The sequence below is a fragment of the Ciconia boyciana genome, chromosome 8, assembly GCF_034638445.1.
Source record: "Ciconia boyciana chromosome 8, ASM3463844v1, whole genome shotgun sequence".
Taxonomy (NCBI): Eukaryota; Metazoa; Chordata; class Aves; order Ciconiiformes; family Ciconiidae; genus Ciconia; species Ciconia boyciana.
The window spans coordinates 41,147,663-41,172,669 of NC_132941.1; the positions used below are offsets into that span (position 1 = coordinate 41,147,663).

The 25,007-nt window shown below is 38.7% G+C and overlaps 1 protein-coding gene across 1 annotated transcript in view; it reads right to left on the reverse strand.

Moving 5' to 3' along the window:
• Nucleotides 1–7,710: 7,710 nt before the first annotated feature.
• The window catches only part of LRMDA (leucine rich melanocyte differentiation associated), a 694,750-nt gene continuing 677,453 nt past the window's right edge, over nt 7,711–25,007 (reverse strand). Inside the window, exon 7 of the mRNA XM_072871372.1 lies at nt 7,711–9,996. Coding sequence (XP_072727473.1) covers nt 9,917–9,996 — 80 coding nt within the window. The 3' untranslated portion in view covers nt 7,711–9,916. The remainder of the gene's footprint in view (nt 9,997–25,007) is intronic.

The following is a 25,007-nucleotide window of genomic DNA, read 5'->3' on the forward strand; positions in this document are numbered from 1 at the left end:
GACTTATCCTTCTGACTTGGGGGAAAATTGCAGAAAAAAAGGGTGCTGACCTCCTGTCTGTCTACTTGGTGGCTGGTAAATGTTAGCACAGCTTGATAATATCAATTAGACTAGGAAGCTTTATTTTAAGTTTTTTGAACTATCACTACTGCCTGTGTCCATTTGTCTTTTTTATTCTCTAGATGTGCCATGACAAGGATTAAATGCGACACACACCAAACTTTGAATGTCCCGCAGCCAGTTCCAATGGCTTGGATGCTGTCATTTCGAGCTATATCAGGAACAGTGGCTCAATGGCTGCATCTGTGACACATGTCAGAAACTTTTAAATGTCTGCTCTTTTTTTCATCAGGATGCTTATGTATCCTAGCTAGGGAAGAGATGACATTTTGTGTTTGGGTGGAACTTGTTGTGGTTCCCTCTTCCTGCCTCCTCTAACTGTCAGCCTGAGTTTCCCCTAAACATATCAAAATACAGACAAATAAACCTTGTCATTTAGAAATATATTCAGTAGTAACCATGCTTGAAAACAATGTTTTAGGAGGAACTTGGGCACATTTTCTCATAGAATGATGCGCTACACAAAACACAGCGCTAGGCTATTTCTGACCTTTGTTATGTGCCGCCTTAGAAGATTGATGTGCACAACTCAGATACAAATGAATTCCTTAACATTTCAGTTCTTTTTCCATTAAAGTGGAATAATTTGGCATATAAAATACACAGTGTATCAGGGTGCTTTTTTCAAGGATTGGAAGAATTAACATTTTGATAAGAATATATAGTTTAAGGGTAGAAAATGGATCTGCTAATGGACACTAAGGGGTCTCAGGGCGGGACTCCAGGAGTTGAAAACACAATTCAGAAGAAGAGGAGAGCAGTCTTGTATCACTATAATTCATTTAAAATAAATACATGTCATTTTTAAGATCAGATTGGGATTTCTTTGTCTTTCAGAATTTAAAAAAAAAAAAAAGCCTAAAACCCTGGACTCCTTGATTATGACATTTTCCCTTTGGGTTTAATTGATATAATAAATAGTCATTTTTCTTCCTTTTCCCTGGGAAGCCTGAGTTCTTCAGATTCTCCTGGAGTTATTTGTGACTGTGTATGGGCAGCCAGACATGTTTCACACAGTTAAACACTGTGTAATTTTACTCTGGGGCTCTCTTTGCCCATTTCAACTGGCCATGTTTCAGCTGGATTTGACTAGCAGTTGGACTTAAAAAATTTTATCATCTTAAAATAATTATTTGGGCTCCTGGTTAAACTTATTTTTAAAAAAATAAGAAGAGAAATGCAATGATGGCACTTGAGCTTGCACATACGTGCAAACATGTAGTTTAATCTTGCTTTTTGAAAATATATCATATATGCCCATTTCCCTGCTAGTCCTAGAGGGATCCCAGAGAGATGGATTGCTTTTTAGGGGAAGCATTCTGCCTATTTACAGCTGACTGTGGAGAAAGCTGGGCTCAGATGGAAGATGCTCATTTAGCAGAGGGTAACCTGAGACACTGCAGAGGGCATTGCCAAACCTTCAAGTAAAATGCAGCCACCCTCCCTCTGGAAGGATGAGCATTCCAGTCATCAGTGCTGCACCCAGTCTTTGTTGGGTATCCAACACACTGTGCATTCAATCCTGACATTCGGGCCCTCAGTTTTTTTTGTTTTGGTTTTCCTCTGAGGCACTGCTTCACCATTTATTTCATTGCTAGGTGAAAGACCATAATTCCAAACATAAAAATTCATTAACTTCTATTAAACTCGAGGTAAGTTACTTTAAAAGCCAATGCTTCTGCAGTCACCTTTTCTTTGCTGCACTGAAGGCTACATGAAAAAGTTAATACCAAAAAATAACTGGAACTATCACTGCACACAGTCAAGAATTTACATTAGCATTCTGTATAATTCAGGAATCAGTGAGTGAGTAGCAGAGAGAAAGGTGGGCAGGGCCAGAATATATTTATTAACCTCAATTACACAGTGATGGTTAGGTAAGGATAAACAAGATTCCCATAACAAGATGTTATTGCTATAGAGCTGGGAATGTTTTAGTTAACTAAGTCTCAGCGTCCTTTCAGGTAAGGTTATATTAGCTATATTATTCCAATAGGGAAACTAAGACATATATTTTTATTTTAGTAACTTTTAAAAGTAAACCACTGAAATAGGCACAAACTGAAACCACCTATCCTGTCTCATAGTCCTGAAATCTACTTTTCTACCTTCCTGTAAAACATTCATTAGCAGTCTGCAGGTCTAGAGCGTTTGTTCAGATTTCAAAAAATTTCAGTGAAGCTGGCTTTCCAGTTAGGCAAAATGTGAACTGCTAAGCCTCAAAACCCAAATGGCAAATGTAGCAGAATGCCTTATGGACTAAATCCTTCTCATTTTTGAGAAAAAACACAAACCAAACCCATCAGACATCACTAAATGCTTACATATAATTAATTTTGGAATAGATTAAAATTTTGTAAAATAATACTAATTTCTATGTTGATAGATAACAGAATGTTTCCACTGTGTAAAGCTCCAGAAATTTATCAGCCACTAGCTGCTTCAGAACTAATGAATCTGGGCTTCTTTCTTAGCACGGGTGATAGACACTCATTTTTTATATCACATATTTTGATTCCTTATGTCAAAGGCCCTGCTTTAATGTGTATTTTGATGCTGCATAAGAAAATGCAAACCATTCCAGCAGGAAGCTGAAACTTGTGCTTGCTTCTATATTGCCACTAAGTACTTCTTGGTGAAAAAGTGAATGTACAAATGGAGCAAAACATTCAAAGGCACAGCATCCTATTCCTGGCATTGTTAGTTTAAGGCAGACCTCTATTTTCTCTTTTTAAACTGGGTGTGTATTCCTATATTTTGTGATATTTGCTCCTACTGCCATTGATGTTGAAAGCTTTGCTGCTGACATGAATGGAAAGAGGATAAGACTCAGAATGTGCTTATGATATAAACTTGTGATTAACAGTAACAGCTGGTAGGTTTTTTCTACTCTTAAGCCTCATAAATACAGCTGAAAAAGCATTTATCTGAAAGTGGAAAATAAGGGCTTAGCTAGAACTGTGCAAACCTTTCATAATGAAACCCAGAACTAGCCTGATTTGGGAGAGTTGCTAAAGGTTTGACATTCAGGCCAGGTTTGCTAACCCCTCAGTGAACGTAGCTGATTTACAGTTTCAGATGAAAACCACATACAGCTCAGTAGTGGTTTTGGCTGAATGATGCTTTCAGCTTTTGCTCAAACTTGAAACTTATTGGGTGTGAACCCACAATAACCAAAACTTATAAAAAAGAAAAAAAAAAAAAGACTGGCATGAGCACCACATGGACGGAAACCACCCAAGACTCTCAGAAACACAAGCACCGCAAGCAATAGCTGGGGGAAGGTATGCTAGGCATTACAGATGTTGACATCTTGCAGCTCCACCGTCATCTGAAGTAACGGCCAAAGAGGTGTGTAATCATTGGAGCTCAAGGTAACCATATCAGGCACCAGTTGATAACTGCAGTTTATCCAAATAATTTCCCAGTGCACTGACATTTCCATTGCCTTTTATAATATGTGCATTGTATAGTAGGTGGTGATTTGGTGGTTTGGGAAGTAGCCAAGGAAGGAGACTCAAAGTATAGTGAACTTTCTTCCAAAATTGATGTTGAAATTTGGCTACCTGAAACACATTACAAGTCATGCTTAAATCAGTAGGGTATTAAAAAGGAAATGACTCTTGAGCAGGGAAGTTTTGCTTTTCCCCTCTCCTGCATTGTAATCCTCTGACCAGCCCTAAATCGACTACTAAGCTAAAGGAAATTAAAGAAAAGATGAATAAAAAAATCTCAAGCTGGGCCAAATTCATCCCCAGTGTAGCTTAGCTCAAGTAGAGTTAAATCAATGGAGTTCCACCAGGGATGAATTTGGCTTATTGTCAAAAGGAAATGAAGCAACTGTGCCCTCATTTACAGCTATCAACTTAAACAGAAATTTCATTATATGGGAATTTCTGAAAACAATTCCTAGGTAAAAGAAAATTGCTAAGGTTGAATAGCACGTGTGTTTGAAAATTCCCTGAAGTCCACAACCGTCTGCTTACTCGGTAGATACACTGAATGCTAGATAATTGAGTGCACACATTGTTTCAAAGGTCTTATAAAATCAGAGAAGCCTATAAAATGAACAAGCAGATTGTCTTCAGAAATCTCCTTCCTTTGTTTTCCCTATATTGAATCTTAAATATTAAATTGCAAAAATAGTGTTAATTCAAAAGTAGGAGGGCAATTACAGATAAAAATTATGCCAGCAATATCAATCTCAGGTACCTTGATTTTCCCCATTCAAATGAAAACTAATGTAGAATTTCTTAAGTTGCACTCTTCTGCCACTCATTTTCTCCAGAGTATGATCTGAAGAGATCCTGTGAAGCTCCTCTTTACTTCCAAATATAATACTGAATTGAAACTTACGTATAATACTGACATTTCCAAACAGATTCCTTTCTATATATTTTATTATAAAACTATAATACCATAAGGATTTATTTCTGTTCTAAGAGCATCTATGGAATTGTGGATGAGAGGTGAGACGATCTGTTAAAAAACTTTTGGATTAAGATATAACTAGGTTTAAAAAACCTTTGACTTTACAGTTTCGTTTTTGAAGTGGCGGCAAAACTTTCAATCAGAATGCAGAATATTTGCAAGAAATTTTAAACTTGTGCTGGGAGGATGTTTTGAAGACATTTAGGAACTTGCTCTCACAGTCCAAACATTGCATGTAATGTGATAACATAGAATATATTTTACATTAAAACCTATGAACACAACTAACCTAGAACTAAACATATTTTCCAAGATGCTGTTCCCTTAAAATGCTAAGGATGCTGAGATGATGATGATGTTTTGTGAATGTGCCATGACCACGACTTAGCTTGTCCTTACAAATATCTGCTCCTTGAAGGCTTGTGAAAATCCTGATCTGAAACCTTAATCTAATTGTCAGCAACTCTAAGAAAGGGTCAGCTTCAGGTTGACAACACCACCAGAGGCAAGTCCATCAGAGTCACCTAACCTAAAAGGTAACTTTCAGAAAGATTCAGCTGCTTTAGTACCGCATTTGGAAAATATATTAATTCAACCAGCTTTGATGAAGTAGGAGTGCTGGGTATATCCTGAACATTCTCACATAACAAACGCCAAAGAAAATACTCTTAAGACTTCTTCAGAACAGTTTATAAATGATTGGAAGAAGCCATTTTTCTTGGCATTTTTCTTCAAGTAAAATGAGCATTAACTGCAGGTAAGACAACACTCTCTAACCACCTAATACTGCTACAGTGGCATAAGGAAATCAAAGGCTATGTCATTTGTTCACAGTCACAGGCTAACTCCAAGAAGGCTCCAAACTAGAAGGCATAGGACCTCTTGGTCCTTCAAGCCATTTAGACATGTTTGTGTGTAACAATGCTCACCCGTCACACAGAGTTGTTAGCATAGGCATGGTCCCACAGTAGCATCTTTAGATGGTTGTTTTCTCACAATCATGTCTTGTTTGTTTTGTTTTATTCCTGTTACTAGGAGTAGAAAGGAATGCAGAAAACAGTTTTTAACTAAACAGCAGAAAAAGACTAGTCAGTGAGATGTAACAGTTACCAGGTGTACATATAAAAACGCTGATAAAGCAAACTATTCGTTTCAATTGTTATACTACAAGCAGTGAAGCAGAAATTTCACTTTAAAAACAAGAGGGGAGCACTTACCTATTTTGTGCCATCGCTTGCTTGCAGAGCAATGACACAGCAATTGAAGCAGACCAGGACACAGCCAGAGATCTTTAGGAACAGAGGACAACTGCTAGCAAGCCATGCAAGACCCCTGACTTCATATCACCTGATCCACTGTCAGTTTCCCCAGACTGAACCTGCAAATGGATACTTAGAAATCTAAGTGCCAAACATACAGCCTCAATCTTGGCTATATGGTTACACCTCTGCAAAGGTGAATTTCATTTCTTTCTTTCACATATGCCAACCATTTAACAAAGACAGACAGACAGTTGTACACAGAGTAAAGAGAGGAAACTTTCCCAAACTGGGCAAGCAGAGACTCATGTGCCAACTATCACACCACATAAAGAAGAAATACGTGGTAAGACTCAGTCTGAGTCAGTATAAAATGGGCTGATTCAGAACCTCACCAGCAAAGTTCTGCTGGGGGTAAGCATTTCCCAACATACTCATATTGTTGGCAGGAATAAAAAATATCAGTATATCCACTGGCAGCAAGTGAACCCTGTAATTTACAAAAGCATAGACAGGTTTGTTTCTTTCTTCTGACTTAAATGGGAGCAACATAAGACCAACATACAGTGATTTTTAATTTGCAAAGAAGATGTGAGAACTGAACATTCAACAGTCATGTAATGCTCTGCTCAAAGAACCAAATATATTAAAAAGGGAGCTGCATACCAGCCTTCCAATACTAGTAACCCTAACTCCCATGGATAATAACATTGACTTCAAAGGGACTCACGGTTTCAGTAAAGCAAATACTAGAATAAGTATTGTGAGACTCAGCCCTAACAAAGGAGAAAAAAGTGGTTTCAGTAGTAACTTTCATCAATCCTATAAATCATTTACGCATGCAACACATGCAATTAGAGCCAGTTTGCTCTAAAGTTAGGTCTGTGTATCTATAACAGTAGGATTTTCACTGAAGGTGATTTATCTTTAAAATTTCACTTCAATATTGTAGTTTGGATTTTTTTCTTATTTTTAATGAAAAGGTTAGGAATTAATGTTTTCAACATATAAAATTAGGAATGCACTCAGCACAGCTACTACAGGCAGCTCCTAGTAAAACCATTCGCCTCCTAGTCTTCATTTGTGAAGACATGATGTCTGCCAAAAGCCAAAGTACTGGTTATCACAAGACTGAACATAAGACTGAAGTTTGGATATATTTTTAAAAAATTTGTACTATTTGAAGATTACTTATTCAAGTACACCTTGGATCTCAACCCCTATTAACCATCAAGAAACCCAGCTGGCCAAAACTTTTCTTGTGACAACACAAAGAACTAAGAATGCAGTGGTTCCTTGGAAATATGCACATTTTAAAATCCTTACAGTTTTGTAGGCAAATATTTTATTTTTAATAGCCTAGTTAATCTTGAGAAGGAAAGATGTGCCATGTTTGGAGAAGGGGGAGTAAAGGAGAGAGAATGGAATCTCTTCTTAGATTACTTTATTGCAATTTTCATCCTAAATGATACTCAGTTCAGTTAAGAAATTCAGGCACAGTTCCCACTGAGGAAAGAATAAAGTGTAGATAGCAGCCCCAGGTTTGAAAAGTTTGCCATCTCTTAAAACAGAACTTCAGCAGAAGACATCTGAAAATAAACTGTTCTGCATATTAAAAAAGAATTATGTTAGCATAAACAGTAATAAACATCCATGCTTGCTTTTAAATAGTATCCTAATACATGTTAGTAATATAAAATAATTATTCATAGATTATCCTTTTGATTTTCCAGAATCAGTGACATTTAGTGTGAATTCCCTTTGAGAAAATTTTAATTAGGGCTTTACCATATTTAACTATAGGTATATGATCCCCCAAGAGAAAACAAAAACCAAAATGGAAGACACTTTGATCACATCTCATTCCAAAAATATTTTTGCCTCTAAAGCTTTGCTGGGAAGAAAACACTCCTGAAAATGATACAAATGGTTTTGACATTAGGAAAAGTAAACAAGCAAAATAAAGATGGAAAAATCATGCGGTCAGTTTGCAAGTGCTGTTTATTGTTTGAGGCAGGGTTAAAGCCTTTTATAAAGACAAGAACATATATGTGACCAGACTGAAAGTGACATTAGGTTATTCTAAACACCCCTATTCAGAACCCTGCTGCTTGTAATATGCCATGACCAAAATGTGTGGAGGCTTCAAAACAGACAATATGATATGAACAAACTAGGATTGCTGTTATTTTGGTAGCCAAGAGAGACGACAAGTGCCCTAAATATTTCTAATTATATTTTTGATTTTAAAAAGAGTCATGTAGTTTTCCTTTATCTAGTATCTCCTAGGACTTCTAATGTGAATTGGCATTTCATTTGTAGTCTTGTGTGACATTAGCAGAGGCATTACAAGTGGCCAAAACGCGCTTTCCAGACACCAATTTGTGTCACAAACAGCTCAGAGCTCAATTTGAACCACAGGTGGTGTGAACTGGATCGTTCTATGTTCATCACTGATTTTAAGTATCTGTTAAAGATTTATTATAGACTTTCAGAGTGAGTGAAGGCTTCCATTTACTAAGTAAGGCCTAAAACATTCAGCCAGCAGCAAGCTTTCCTTTGTCACCCTGCCAGTGTCTCATTCTTTTCCATTGGTCAAACCTGATTTTGTGATTGGCTTCAATATCCAGTTCACTTCCACCTGCAACACTAGCTGATAATAGCCCCCCAAAGTAGGCAACTTCTAAAAACTGACATTTTTTCAACCAGGAAAGTGAATAAAGACCACCAAGTAATTTCAAACAAGCCAAGAACAGCTGGACAGTGATGACTCTCAACTGGGACCAATATGTACAGGTTTGGAACAGCCCAGAGGTCAGAATTTTTGCATACTCCTTGGCCAATCGCATTGTGTCTAGTAGCACTCAACACAATACATGTATGAAGTACTGGGATCTTTTTTCACAGTAGCAAGTTCATGATTCTAAATATGTCCAAACTGTTTATCAGAAAAGCAGGAAATATGCCGTGCATTTTTATTTTTTCCACTGAAAATCTGATATAGCCTTTCTTACACAGACATCAAAAGGGATTAATCAGAACTCTTCTCTAGAACATATTAGTAAAGCTGTTAATTATGTTAATTCTATCAGTTACTTTTATTGACTTTTTTTCCCCTCTGAATAATCATATCCATCTGGTGGCAATTTTATTTTAGATCACTCTTTTTAAGCACTTTTTTCTTTCCAAATTTAAGCATTTCATTCTAGATGTAACCTCTGTACAAGTTGAAAATATCTTGTGCAATAAACCAGGAATAATACACACTGTCAATATCACAATTGAGGGCTTCTTCCACATATATACAGTTAAGCTGTGCCACTATTCTACAGCATTAAAAAATGGTCGCTTTTCTGAAGGTCAGAGTTAGCGAATGTTGAGATGTAATTTAAGAATTAGCAATTTTTTTTTGTCTGCAAAATTGCTTAAATCCTTTTCCTTTGCATATAAACAAATATATAAATTGATAGTACTTTGCATGGCTGAAATATTTTCAGGATACATTTTTTCCCTGTTGAAAGAAAAAATAATCCATCTAGGCTTATTTGGGAGTGAAGGGAGGACACCAAACAGAAAAACAACACTGTGAAAGGATTTGTGTAAGCATGTATGAGATGATAGAAACACAACCACTTAATTCACAGGGAAAAAAGTAAGAACAGATAAGGGCTTTTTCATCTGAAATTATAGTGTCTCTATTTTATAAACACTTTGATATCACTGGCCACTTTCGCTCAACAGGCAAGCTGGAGATAAACGCGCTGCCTTTGCTAAGGCGCCGACCGATGGAGCATGCTCACTGAAGCCCCAGGTGTGACCCCTGCTCTTCTGCGAGCAGCAATTGGACCAGGCAATCCATCACGGTGCTCCTCCTGTCAGGCCGGGTGCTCGGCTGCAGCTGTCTGTCACACTGGTGGATGGAACCTGCTTAAAGGCAATCATGTCAATCTCTATGTGACTACTCAGACTAAGATAGAAGGATGATCTTGACAGGCTTGGCAAGTCAGCAGAAGGCACTAGAGGACTTCAGTTACATGCTTAAAATTTAGATGCAATTTGTGCTTCTTATATGGAGGGAGTGAAGAGGCACGAAACAACGCTGTGTTTTATAGCTGGTCGTCTCGGATGAATCTGTTGCCCTCAGAATGCTTTCCATAGTAAATGTAGCGGCATTTTCCCAAAATGCCTACAATAAAAAGGAAATTAATTACAGTTAGGACAGCAGTGGCATAATACACAAATAAAGCACATAACTAGGGAAATTTGAAGGAGGGAAGGGAACAGTTTTCCTTTGTCCTGCAAAAGAAAGTTTGTGCGTTTGAAATATTCAGTATTACCCTTTCAATCAGCAGGTTTGAATCCACTGGGAAAACACATGTTCAAATACCTGCACGACCTATCCTGTTAAACATACATCCACAAGTGTCTTCAAAAATGGAATGACATAACACTGAAACATCATACACTGTATTTTAAATCGCAGTACCTCTCTCCTGCTTTTGAAAACCAGAAAATCTGGGTTGAAGTTACATTTTGTACTCTCTGTAATCTCCCTGCTACATGTTTACAGGGTTTTCCTGACAATTAAAACCAAAAAGAAAAAAGCAGCAAATAGTTACAGTCTAATGTGGATCCAGGAAAAACCTTTCAAACCTTCACAAAGTCATCCTGCAAGCACCTAAAGCCATCCCTGCTTTGCAGTGGCGGAGAACTGAGGTGACCATCTGAAATCCACACGCAAATCATTGACAGACGTAGGCTAGAACTTGGGACTTCCTAACGGTTAGCCCTCCAGACTCCAGCATTTTTCCCAGACATACAAATAAACATTTAGTAAAAACATTTCCAAAGTAGCTCTCCAAACAACATCCCATGAGCAAGATGCAATTATAAATTATGCTATCCATCGGTATGTAGAGGATGCGTTCAAAAATTAGCCAGAACACTGCTTTTGGGAGACAAGGCACATTTTTCTGAGTGGGTACAGCTGGCAAGATGCCTGAGGAAGCCTTAACTGCTGTGGGTGAGACACACATACCTGCAGATCTCACTACCTTATTCAAAAGCATCCCCTCTGGTGGTACTAAGTGGTATGTGAAAGCGTAAGTTCACAGTCACATCCCACCTGTGAACATCCTCAAAGATGCTAAATTTTACTAGCAGAGTTGTTCTTTATGCCCCCAGGCACACATAGTCAAATTAAAGTCATCTCCCATGCACGGAAGGAAGGTGAAAGAGTCTCCTCTACCTTGAGAGTGTCTTAACACAGCAATCACTGAAGTACCTAGCTCACCCCCATAAGGGCAAACATAACCTAGCCCAAAGGAGACAAACACTGCCTTACATAAAGGGTGAAGACGGGGGAGGAGCAGATCCTCAATTCATTGCTGTTTTAGCTTTCCAGGACTCAAATAGCAAATACTGTGCTCACCTGCAGTATGAATTAAGTATGCAAGCTTTTATACTCTGCATCTATTTTTCCAGTATAGCGTGCGTCAGATAAGCAACTAAAGCCTTGGAAGGCATGGGCTGTGCAAGATTAATGTTAACCCATGCTCTTCTTTCCTTCTAAGACATCAGGATAGTAACACATTCATATGGAAAAAAAATAAAAAAAAAAAAAAAAAATTGATAGGCCTGTCATTTGTTGTGAAAAACACATTCCTCTTCAGGATAACACAAATGGGGACTATATGGTGCAGTGCCTGATCCCTTTCCCCTCCTCCGCGGAGCTTTCTTCAATAATTTCAATTTCAGTAATTTCACTAGTGGAGCAGTTTCCACATTCAAGGGATGATATTATCATTCCTAAACAAGTGTCTAATGAAAAGCGAGGTTTTTTTTCCCCCTAAACAGATGATATTCCAAGTCAAACTGCAGCAGGCATTAGGTTGGTAACAAGGCCATTTAGAGCTCTAATGTAAAGGATACGAACAGTTTATTAATGGCATTCTTCAGACTCCTTTTTCACTGGCATTGATAAAAGTCTTGTTTGAGGTCTGCCGCATTTCTTAAGGACTGGAAGCAAGACTGTTTATAGAGATGCTGGTGAGAGAGTGCTGTTTGATGAATGCTGGAGACTGTAGCTAGGTGTCAGCGCTTAGAAAATGAGGCAAGGACATGAGGTATTAATATTGTCAATGATCTCTTGACAGGAAAACAGATACTGCATTCACAGTCAGATTTAAATAGACATCAAGTGCATTAATGACAAAAGGGCAGACTTCAAACAAAGGGGGCTGTATGGTGCTGCGCTGAGCCAGTCTCCGAGCTGGCAATAACCTGATCTGAAAAGACACTGTCAGGACTACAGACAGGCCCGGGATTGTGTGCGGTGACAGAAAACAGAGATGCTGACAGAGATACCGGTGCCATATTATGCCAAGTATATTCTAACACTGTCTCCAGTCCTAACTAAATCTGACATCATTTCCTATCGCTTATAGTATCCTCCACTGCTCCGGCAGAATATTTCTCCCCAGACATCATTACAAACTCCACTGTAGTTTTAAAGTTACTGGCAGGCCCGCGCTGTCGTGGAGGCTGGGTCTAGAGGCCTAAGGATAACCTCAGTCAATCTAAATTTGGAGTTTGCTGGAGAAGTGCTCTCATTTTCACTGATATCTCAGCTACTTGAGGTGATCTGAACGCTAAAGTGTGAGGAGCTGTCACCTTGAATAAAATCCTTAAAGTAAAGACGCTCAGTTCCCGGGATGTTCAGCAAAGATGTCGGACAGTCTGGCAGCAGGAAATGAAATCCAGCTGCTGCTGCTCGCCTGGGGATAAAGGTGCTTGGGCTAGTGACAGTTAAAGTCAGCTGAAATTTTTGACCTCCTGCAGCCTACAATTGTTTAAATTAAGGAAGTGTTGTCTCCACAGAGATTCCCTACCCAGGCACACAGCTGTGATTCCATTGCCAGGCATATTACACACACTGCTCAGAGAGTCTTGATAAAAGCACGGTTGAAAATGTTGCCATGAGACTTTATTTATCATGAAGGTTATTTGTAAAACAATAATCTTGCTCATAAATTAAATGCGGTAACTGGTCGGTTTTTTGTTTTGTTTTGTTTTCCCTCCCCATTTCCCACCTCCCTTTGGCAACCGCAGAAAACTCAGAGAACTACAAAAGGCTTCTGCGCTGCAGTGAGAATTTTGATGCTAAGATATGTCACACGTGGATTTAGGAAACCTACTGCTTCTCTCCTGCCTATCCGCTATGGTATTCATTCCTTGCAGTTCAGGGGCAGGAGTACGCTTGTGTTTTTGCACACAGACAAGGGGAGGAATAAGGGGAAAACAATACATCTGTGGCTGTTGTGGTGTTTTTTAATTAAAATATCCAGCATTGGCCATAATAAGCTAAGTATACCCCTTATACATCAAAACAACACACAGCATCCTGAATGAGGTTTCTGCTCACGGTTCTTGAGAAATGACAACACAAGGTCTCTTGAGGGATCATCTTCCCTGAATGAGGCTTCTAATTTTTCTTAAGTAGCTGCTTCTACCATCACCACAAGCTGTTAAAACTATAATTATGAAAAAAATGCATTGGGAAGAATAATTTTTAAATTCACTCTTTATCTTTTAAATGTTTCCCCCCTTTGGAATGGATGTTCTAATTATGCTGGGTAAGTAATGGCCTTGCAGTTGCTTGCATGTGTTGTGGTATCAGTCTTTTTTCACAAACACATTGTAATGTCAGCAACACTAGCTTTTCCTTAGCTGAGGGAAAACCCAATTATCCAAATAAATAAATAAATACATACATGCATACTAAAGCATATGAAAAATTGTTCAAGTCCTGTTTGCTCCTTTTAAATTGGGCATGTGTTGCAGACAGCTATGGTGCAGTTGGACCTCCATACACTTTCCTAGAGCAAAAAAAGTTTGCAGATCTTCATATATTATATGGAAAATGGTAAAAAGAAGTCACAATGGGATGTGCTAGACCTATAGACCATACAGCCTCAGCCACAGGTCAAAATTCAGTTCAGGCCAACAGTGACATAAGGGAATTGTTGTCTGGTAGCATCTTGTTGCCTTTCTTGGTTCGTTTTTTTCCCTAGCAAATAAATACTCTACATCTATAAAAAGCACCTCTCAGCCATCACAGCTGGGGCAGCTGTTAGCAACACAGCCTTCTCCAGTAGCATTCTGTTTCCTTTAAAAACTAATTACTAAAACTAAGTAGTCAGGCCAAAACTTTTGCCACCCCCATCAAAATCTATTGCCACATCTGCCCAAGATCCCCCTCAGGCACCCATTTTAACATCAAATGTTTTTAATAAGCCCCTCTGCAAGTGCAAACAGCAAAGTATTCACAATTAAATTTGTTTGTCAAACATGCTGGTCTACAGTATACATCAGGGATTACATTTCAGCATACAGTCTTCTGCCTGTCTTTCACATGAGCTAACCACAGGTCCTCATACTAGGAGCTGTGGTCAGATAAAGTGTAGCACTCCATACACAGATTCAATATTCTAGCGAAATTCCACTTTGCCTAACTTTAATTTGAGTACAGTACCTAAATCCTCCACTGCCAATTTGTATTTGATCCATATTCATCTCTTGTTCCACAACCTGCTGTTGTATAGTTTTGCTATGGGCTATTAAACAGCTGCCATGTTCCACCAAGAAGCTGGGTGCATTTCCGTGCAGTTATACTACCAATCTGTAAATTGTTTTGAGACCCTTCAGGATGAAATATCAATACCATTATCATTTTTTTTTCATAGGCACTTGGGCATTTTCTACAATTAATGAACAGAAGTTGCAAAATTCCCTTAAATATTAATATAAACTTCCTTTAAAGGAAAATAATTCCCTCTCTACAACATTTAGAGGAGAATAAATACATATCTACAAACAGTTTCAAGTCTACAATGCTACTGATTTAGGCAAAACACATCCATCAGTTGAATTAATTTAAAGCTCTTAAAAACCTTTTCTTCTAATGGATAAGTAAAGCTGGTTTGAAACAAAAAATTCTTTTGTACAGGAGTTTAGTAATTTTTCATTTTATATTTATCTTCATGGAAATTCTAACAACTTTATCTAGCTGTCTAGTTGACAACTTCTTATTTTCAATTCCACTTTGACTTTCTACAAGAAATGAAGTACTAGAGATTTTCAAGAAATTAGGAGCATAATCCTCTCACCTTCAGTAGCACGTAGGTTATTTTTTTCTGCTAAATCAGAAGAATTAAATTATATATACTGTCACAGTCATTTTAGTTAAAAAAAAAAAATCACTCCATCTAATTGTACCTGAGCTATCTATTTTATATTCATCATTAAGAACATTAAAACAACTGAATGCTGTAAAAAGTATCAAAATATTTCCAAACGTGCTCCTTCAAATTATTTGCTTTGTAATCCTCAATGAATCATTTAAAAAAACCCACCACCAACAACAACAAAAAACCACCAAAAAAAAGCCAAACCCAAACCAACAAAAACATTAGCCTGACATTCAGTCAAATCAGCTTGAAATTTGGGGAGCACAGATCCACGCAAAACTTCACAGCACACAAGGGTGGGGGCCTGGGAGGGGTTGGGAGGGGAGGAGAGGAGAGATGCTAAATATCTAACAGTCTTAGGAAAAAAAGAATAAACAGAAAGTTGACTTGGGCCTGAGTAGTACACTTTTACTTCTACTGAATCTTGTGACTGTAACATCAGGGAGATACTTTACAAATGGAAAAAAAAAATAAGGATTTTTTTTTTCTTCCAAAGATGTTGAGTGTTTGTCCAAGTCAGTCTTCTAAGGTTCATTCATCTGCTTTAACTTTCAGACATTTACTTATTTATAGTTGGGCCTTCATAGTTGTTTATGTAGAAATACATTTTTATAAACAAGAACAATAGTTTGAGCAATTAGAAACAATAAATCTTTTACTTTTGGAGATCTGTTAGAGCCAAAAGCAGAAAAGAACTCTTGTTGAATTATGTTGTTGGTCCATGTTCTTAAAATAGACCAAATTTAATCAAAAATTTATAACTATAAGCTTATAGGACAAGAAGGGAGGGAATTATAGACAGACTTTTTGTACTTCACGTTGACTTTTGGTGGAACAGAACAATTGGTTCTATTGAATATGATCCAGCCTATGAATCTTCTGACACAGGAATCTGAGAAGATCACGTGGAAGATAAGAAAAGGTGTAAAGGATCACCTGCATCGCTACGTCCTCCCACAAGCAGCCAAGTATGTAACTCAGAGAGGTCCACTCAGACTTTCACCCTGCCCCAGCAAACGAACCACTGTCAGCATGGAGAAGCTTGAGCTCAAAAACTGCAATGTGACACAGGAAAAGAACTGAAGAGTTGCAGCTGTCCTTGCTAATGTGACAGGATATCTGACTACTACAATTAAATCTGTTTGTTGCAACTACAGTTTCCAGAATACCAGACTACAGGTTGGAGTCAAGACACAGGACCTAGACTCCTTAAATCGGAGCAGAGGGAACAACAGAAAGAGGAGCATACAAAAGATAAAGATGTGAATGCCTTTGGTTGTGCTACAGCTGAATGCTGTAGAAGGGTTATCTTATAAAGACCTGAAATATCATAGCAATAAACCAAAAGCAAAAAAATTTCCCTAAAATAGTATCATAAAATACTCACAAGTGCCCAAGTAACAAATGCACAAATATTAACTTCCCTTATGTTACAAACTAATTATTTTAAGAGGATAGAAACACTAAATGTAAGCAAAAATAATGCGTAATTCCTCCAAAACTATCTGTGCATAAAGGGATGAGGTTGTGCTTGAGAAGGCTGAGGACAGAGCTCACTGTGACTAAAGCAGAATTCCCACACCATGGCCACAATTCTCACAGAGTGGTCTCCAAATACTCCCAGAGAGGTCCCCATGGATTAGGGAATGTAGTCATTGCAGGTTTCCTGGAGGAGGAGGACATTCCTTCAGTAGCAAACTGCTGATCCTGATTCTCCCCTCCCTCTGGGGGTAGCAACACTAAAGGAAGGTAACCTTCACATTCAGGGGAGATGAATTACCTCTTTACTCTGTTCCCTGCACAGGGAAGCCAAAAAGCGATAACATTTTTCTCTGGACACCCTACAGCATGGGGCACAAGGTGGTCCTTCAGACTGAAAGAAATCACCAAAAGGCACAAAATCAGATCTGTATCCAGTCTACAGCAATGATCTTGGAATTATACACCTAAGCTAGAGCTGAGAGGAATCAGAGCAGGCAAACTAAGACACTGAATTATTGCAAGTATCCTGCACAGACAAGTACTGTGACATGTCAAGTCTCACTGGCCTGTTTGCAGGAAAGGGGGGAAAAAGGGGGAGTACGTGGGGAAGTGAGAGTAGGGGAGGGGAAGGAAAGCAGTCAACAGGGAGAGGATGTTGGAAAAATTTGCAATGAAGGTGATAGGAATACAAAGATGTGAAGTTTGCATCCCGGGCCAAGGGAGCTGCATAAATGTTCAGTGTAAACTAGCAGTCAAGCTGATGTGTGATAAAGTGCAGCCTGCTGTAAATACACTTCAGGGCTCCAAATGCAGCTGGAGATGAAACTTGTAATTTGGAGCAGGGGGGGAAGAGAAAAAGTAAAAGAAAAAAGAGGAAAGAAAAAAATGTACTGCAAGCTTTTTCTCACATAATCCGTTACTGGAAAATTGAGAAGCTTGTCCAAGTCTGTGGGAATAAGCTGATGAGCTGATACTTAATAATAAACCATATTGTGTCATGGTGCAGAGTCATCTAGATCCATTCAGGCCACAAACTATATTACTTTATACAGCCCTGGCTGACATACATTTAAAGCCCTCTACACATTAAGGAGCCATTAGGCTGACAGATTAAAAGTTATCTTGGAGCTAATGTTTCCATTATGCGTATCCTGGCAGTGGAACAATCAACACACTGTTCCTCAGATGTCATACTTTGTTTAAAAAAAGGGTAGGGGGGAGAGAAGGGGGAAAGGAGGGTATCTCTCCCTCCTTGAATGACATTGACATGATCAGCTTTGATCTGGGCATGTGCTGTCTACAGATTCTCTACTGTTGGCTAAAATAGGAGCATTTAGGGCATAATACTTTAAATCATTAACCAGTTCCGTACTCCTCTGGGTATCATTGTTACAATTTAAGGTCCCACACTTGGGATTTCTTTGGAATCCTTCCATGCTTATTGTAACCATCATCAGAGAAATACAAGGAGGGTGGGGGGTGGGAGGTGGGGGATATGTCTCTCTCTAGCGAAAATGAAGCAAAAAGCACCATACAAAAAAACCCAAATGCTTTTGTCTCTTCAGTGCATCTTTACCATTTTTGCACTCTCAGGTAATGTCATGGGTGGAATTAATGCTGACTTTGCAATTTCTTGTTGAATATGTTGAAATTTTAAAGCACTTTTTTAAAAATACTCAGAAACATAAATTGTATAGTCAGCTAGGTACTGCAGTCAAAGAAACCCCAAGTGCACAGAAAGCATCAGCCTGCCAGATATGACAGGTGAATTGATGCTTACATTTGGATACATTGAATATCCTTGAAGGAAGTGGAGGAAAGGAAGTACGGGTTCACAGTTCTTTTAGTCTTTTAAACACTTCTTCATATATCTCATTCTCTCATAGATGGTCTAAATAAAAGTAGTAGAGCCAAAGCAGAACAAATTACAGCAACTAGCCAATGCAAGTCAGGTTACATGTGTCAAATACCCTTCATCTCTAAAGCGATGTCACAAGAGCTTAATTGCTTTCCATTAATGACCGAACACCCCAACCTGGGCGAGCAATTTCAGTAACCAGGCAAAAAGCCACTCCCCGCCAAACCAGAGCCGGCTGCCGGCTCCCCGGCGCCAGGCAGCGTCAAGCCGAGAGCACGGGCACTAGAGGGCAGCATGCATTTGTCGAAAAACCGGGCCGCGCCGGCACGCTCAGTATTCCGACATGACAATGAAAGCAATACTGGTTGTTAGTTTTGCAGCCAATTTCTTGTTCTGTCATGATCAAAGCCTGTATTTATACAACCTCTGCTTTCAGCCTTTCGCCCAGGAGCCTGACTTCTGGTGGACTGCTCTCAGAGAGCATCAGTTTGTGTATACAGATGGCTACAAAAGGATGTCACTGGGTAGTGGTCTGAACAAAAGGCTCAAAATGTTGTGTGGGGGGGAGGTGACCATCCGCCTACACCACCGGCTTCCACTGCAGCTGGAGGCACCGGTTATTCTCTCACATTCACAATATTTTCTAGCGCTGTTTTGCACGATCTTTCTATTCTGATACTGCAACAGTGTGATCACTGAAGTGACGCAAGAGACGCTTCTAATATATTCAGAATGGTGGAGGAAAAGGAGGTTGTAAAACCCGATCCCTACTATATATTAAAAGTTCAGCTGTTCAGTGTACGCTCACCATATTAACTTAGAAGATTTTCAGTTAATTTGGCTAACATATGCAAAAATGGCATTTCTGTAGGCTGCTCTATACTTTGGGCTACATTCTACTAATAATACTTACATTAATCAGCAATGGAGTTAAACCATAAAGAATGACAGGGTCATTAAGAAAACAGAAAGTGAGTATAATTATATTGTACTTCACAAACTTTAAACATGCACAGATTGCATTAGCAGTAAAATGCAAGTGGGAAAAAAAGAGGGAAGTAAGCTCTTTTAGTAACTGTGATAGAATTAAACAAATGTACCATGATTTATGGGGCAGAAAGCAAACTTTTGGAATAATTGTTTGGAAAGTCTGCAAGCATTCCAATAAAATTACAAATTCTTATGTGAAAAAAAATTTAAGCAGCAGGGCCCTTCTGGAGAGTTTAGACATAAATTTGGCTCATCTCATGAGTAAAACTTGCTTTTGGATCTCAAATGTGTTCCTGCTGGAGGAGTTCACATTAGGAAAAAAAAAAAAAAAAAAAAACCCATACAAAATTCAGCCTGGCTCAATTGGTTTGAAATTTCTCAAGAGAGTCATCTGAAATAAAGACAAGTTGCTTTTTATTTTTAAAGCTGGGAAAGAAAGTCTCTCAAATAAAATTAAAGAGCATAATGAAATAGTGCTGCTGTCACATTATGATACAGTTAAGGGAACCTTCTTTGCATGCCATTACTTGCTCTTTTCCATAAGCCCTTCATCAGAAACAAAGGAAACATTTAACTAATTCCTAATGATAGGATTGCGATGATTCTTCCTAATACAAAAACAAGGGTTTTTTTAAGAAGCTGATACTACAAGGCCCTGGATTCTCTTGATTTCCAGTGGAAGCTGAAGGCATTTGGCACTTTGTAAGACACATCTGGACCCCACACAACTGGTGAGCTCCTTTCTCTCTTCTATAGCTGTTGCTATATAGCATCAAATGAAATCAGAAATGCATCTGGATCCAAACATCCAAAGCGTTCAGCAAATATCTAGCTCTCTGGACTAAGTCTGGGCTTGCCACTTAACAGAATTTTGTTCTATGCTATATCGCATATAACACCATCTACTATTGCTAAATACTTACTGGCCATAGCCTAGGTCCCAAACACTGACTGCCTCCAGTACTGCATGCCAAAACATTGTCATTGTTTCCTATCCTCAACTCTTTTCCCCCTTCCTCAGCCTCCTTTTAGAAACATGCTAATGACAGGGAGGCTGAAGGTTAAATCACAGTGGACAGCAGAACATAGTTTACAAGTGCACTTTTAGCCCCTATGGAAGCTTTTGCTAAAGATAAAAGATAGGGGGCTAAGAAATAGCTCGAGAGAGGCACATTAAAACCCCTCCATTAGGGTCAGAGTCATTAAAGTTTAGTCAAAGCACCAAAGACTTTCTAACAAGTATTATGCTTAGTAAACGTTTTCCACTGGAGCACGGATATCGGTGAGAGCTTTTGGAGTGTGTCAGTTAATCAGTATTCACCCGCTTTGACAGCTTGAAATATTACTCACTTATTTGGCTGGTTCAAATTTGTCAGACTTGACTATGTCGTAAGTTAACATGTCCCCATATTAAAAAGGAGCCAACTGGCAAATGTGCATGTTGGACCTAATAAAACACATCTGGCCAAACAATCAAGCAACACTGATCACTGTATCACTCACAAGCACAAATTAACAGCGACTGTCTTTGAGACTACCAAGCTAAACAGGAAGCAATAACCTGTTACCTACTACTTTACCAAATATCCTTTAAATGGTTAACTGAAGGATAAAACCTCCACCACATTCTGTTTCCGAGACATTCAATTGCTTGGTTAAAGCTGCATAAACATTTTAGATGTCTTGGGTCATTTGCTGACACAAATGGAAGAAATGCTTAAAACAGAAGCTGTCCCTCAATCCAGAGAATGGTTTTTTGGCCAAGGAAGTCCCATCTGCCACAGGAAGGCCATTTAGACAATGGCTCTTACAGGTAGTACTCTTCACCTTCGCTCTCAGAGTGAGTGCCATTAAAACAGAAAGTGCTCTGAAGGTAGCAGGTAGTCCAGGATTAGACCATCACATGAATTCACAGTGGGAAAGCTAGTCACACGCAGTCACTGTTTGGTTAAATGTATCCAACAGTGGGGTACATGGCTGCTCTTGGATACAGCATGCAGTTAAGCCTGGGGCAGCACTGAACAATCTCTGTCCTGAAGGAGTAAGTGCTGGGCACATTGACTTCCACAGCATCCTTTGTGCTCTCTGACAGAAGCAACGCACAGCACAAGTGCCCTACTGAAGACCTCAAAGATCTCAAAAGCAATAACAAAAAATTATACAAGAAAGATCTTTTCAGGGATAAGGAAAGCTTAACCACTTACGTGTGTGCAGTGAACCCTCTGGTCCTTTCAGAGAGGCTCCTGGGAAGCAGCTATATGCTACTGAAGTATTTCAGTCTTTGGGCAAAACAAGCTTGACATCCCTGTTGGCATCTCTGCTGAGAACAGACACTGGCCTTACTCAGAAAACATCAAACATGACTTTCTGCTAGCTGTGGCTGTGGCGAAGCTGAATACTGAAGGCAGGGGTAGGAGAGGTCATAGAGGAAGCAGTAGTTAACGGGGTAAAGTGAGTGTTATAATCCCCAAATTGCAGTTCGGCTGAATGTTTTCAGACAATTTGCCTGTCTAAACCAAGACAGTATCATTTTTCTTTCTTCTAGGAGAGGGTTAAGAATAATCTGAAGCTTGGAAAATGGCTGCTGTTGATACTAGTGAGGCCTTCTCTTTAACTAGATCCTTCAGGAAAAAACAAATTAATCAACAGCCAGCTGAAGTGGGTTTAATGATTACATTCTGCATACAATCAGCTTTTCCCTTTTCAAGGGCCATCAATATGTCAAGGGAAGACATATCTGAAGGATATAGCTCTTAACATCAAGGTTATCTATTCTCCACAAGGCTCCCACTCCTTACTGGGCTGATACTTTACGCTGCCTGTGTCTAACATTTTCATCAACTCTGCAATCAATCAAGGTAATAATGTTGTGCAAAAAATCAATTAACAACGCAATTAAACTTTCCTTATTATCTCAAAGGGCTGAAATAATACCTAAAGGGAAGATAGACTCACTGAATGCAGACATCCATAACCCAATGTGAAAGTGAATTATGAGGTTAGACAGATGCAGGCATGTACTGGCGCTGTTATTTTCAAAGGGATATATCTCATCCAGGCAGTGTATCAGTCACCACCAATCCCATACCCTAAAATTCCAAATTACTTTTAAGAAATATACGATGTGCAATATCCATTTCATATTCTCTTTTAGAGATAAACCCCCCAAAATCTGAACAGGAGTATTATTCAAAGACAAAATGATCTTTCAGAGAGAACATAAAATATAAAAGCTATAATAACATTTACATCTGTATACCACCCATGTCTGTAAATGCAGGTCATCAATTATACATAATCTGTAGTGAATAAGGAACAGAAGAAGCAGCACAACATTTAAAGCCCAAAGGCTCAAATTTGCAAATACCTTGCATCAAGTACACTGAAGGAAGAGCCCCAATATAAACACATGCAGCAACAACAGCAAGGACTTAAGTATCACTCACTGAAAATAAGACAGAGTGCCTATATTATTTTGTAATTAAATTCAGCCCTCGTGGAAACATCATTCCTGAGAGCTGAGAGTTTTAAAGTGCATTGAAAGCAGACAATTAACCCCTTGCTGTTGGGAGGATTTGGGTTAAGACGTTAAGGATCAAGGGCACTCGGCACACCAACACAATGGAGTTAATATAGTTAGGAACCCAGGTGCGATAGTCTTGCATCAGAGATGCATGGATGAAGATTTGGGGGAGGGAGAAGACAAGAGAAGAGTAGAGAAAGAATACATCTAAAATTAACTACCATATGAGTGATCTTACTGGTCCCCAGGGACAAACAAAAAAAAATGTTGTCATACAAAGAAAATGACCACGACCACGCTAGGTGTTTTGTGGGGTTTTTTTGACACCTATCATTTTCTATCACACAACCTGAGCATTCCCCCTCAGCCCCCCTTACTCATTTCCCAACACACAGCCTTCAGCCTCCGTTGTTTCGATTTAACATAGGCTAAAAGATAATGAAAATAGAAAACATTTAAGGGAAACCTATGTCAGAGTGACAAGCTAGGATCACATCCTGTAATAAGCTCAGGAAAATTTGGAAGCGGAAAAGGTTTCCCTTAAACACTGCACTTTGAATTCCTCTATTAAAGGGCTCTGTGTGTGTCTGCGTTAGCAGAGGTGTTCTACAAAGCAGTTCTCCCAGCAGGGTTTGCTTAAGCACATAACAGCTGCAGTTTAGAAATGGTCTATTCTTACAATTAGCTCATGTAGTGCAAGTGGCTTGTTTGGACCAAGAACAACTTTTTTTTGTTGATAATTCTCCTTGGTTTTGTCTTTGTCTTGCACTTCCTGCTCTTCTCCCTGCTACCCCCCATGCTGCGGAGTCAGTCATGGGTGAGACACAAATAAGTGAATTCAAAACTAAATTTTCCGCAATTTTTGAAACGTTACACACTTTTCTTGCATGGATTTGGGGCATTAATATTATTCCAGGATTAGAGAATTCAGCCATTACTATCTTAACCTTTAGGAACATAATTAATATGTTTTCATTTTCAATGACTTCATTGTGTGTCTATCAACTGGAACCATTCCTGCTGTGTATTTGATTCCACTGACGATGGGGTGTGTTGGATTTTAAATGATGTGCTAGCACTTCTGTTCCCTATATACGCTAGTTTATGTGTTATTCATGACTTGCATTTGGAGACATGGATGATACACAGATGTAAATGTTATTAAAGCTTTTGTGTTTTAGATTCATTGTGAAAGACTTCTTTGTTTTCAGATAATTCTTTTAACCATCACAAATAACCAGCAATACATGACATTGTCTTGAGACTTTCTTCTTTCCTGTTAAGCTTTTTGATGAAGAGATTTTTTTTTTTCTCCCTAATGTTCTCTCTTCATCAAAATAAAATACAGGATAAACTGACAGACAGCAGAGTTACACCTGCAGGATAATGTAGAAGTAAACCCCTTTTTTGTCGTATGCTCATTATACAAAATCAGAACCAAAAGTTACTTCATTTTTTAATAGCTGTCAGGGCTGTGGGTCCCAGTTCAAAGAAGGCTGCGACTGGCACAATTCTCAAACTGCTTTCACCCTTTAACATCACATTTGTATTCCTGAGGAATTCAAAATGAACATGGTAAAGAAAAAGGTACTTTGCCAAATCATGGTTCCCTATCTTCTTTTTCACTTAGATTAAAATTATCTTAGATTAATAGTTTTGTATCACTATTTAAAGATTTTGTCTATATGACAGACATACCATGTACCTTTGTTGCACTGGTACTATGGAGGAAAAAACTGAAAGACAAATATGTACTTAAATGCACAGTACATATCAGCCTGGCAAAACATTATCCAGCCAGTAGTCAGAGGCAATTTTTTTGATGGACAGATAAAACATCATTAAATTTTTTCATCATCACTTATTAAGGCAAAGGGTGAGCAGGTAGATTTGTGCATCTGGGCTGGTAAATCTTCAAGACAGTTGTGTGAGGCTGCTGTACTTAAGTACATATATACACCCACGTAACTTTGAACTGAAAGAAAAATGCTCTCAAAAAGCCATGTTTAATCACTAATAATTCTGTCATTTGACAATATTTTTTCATACATCCTTAGATACTTTCTCTCAATGAAGTTGAACCTCACTTCAAATGT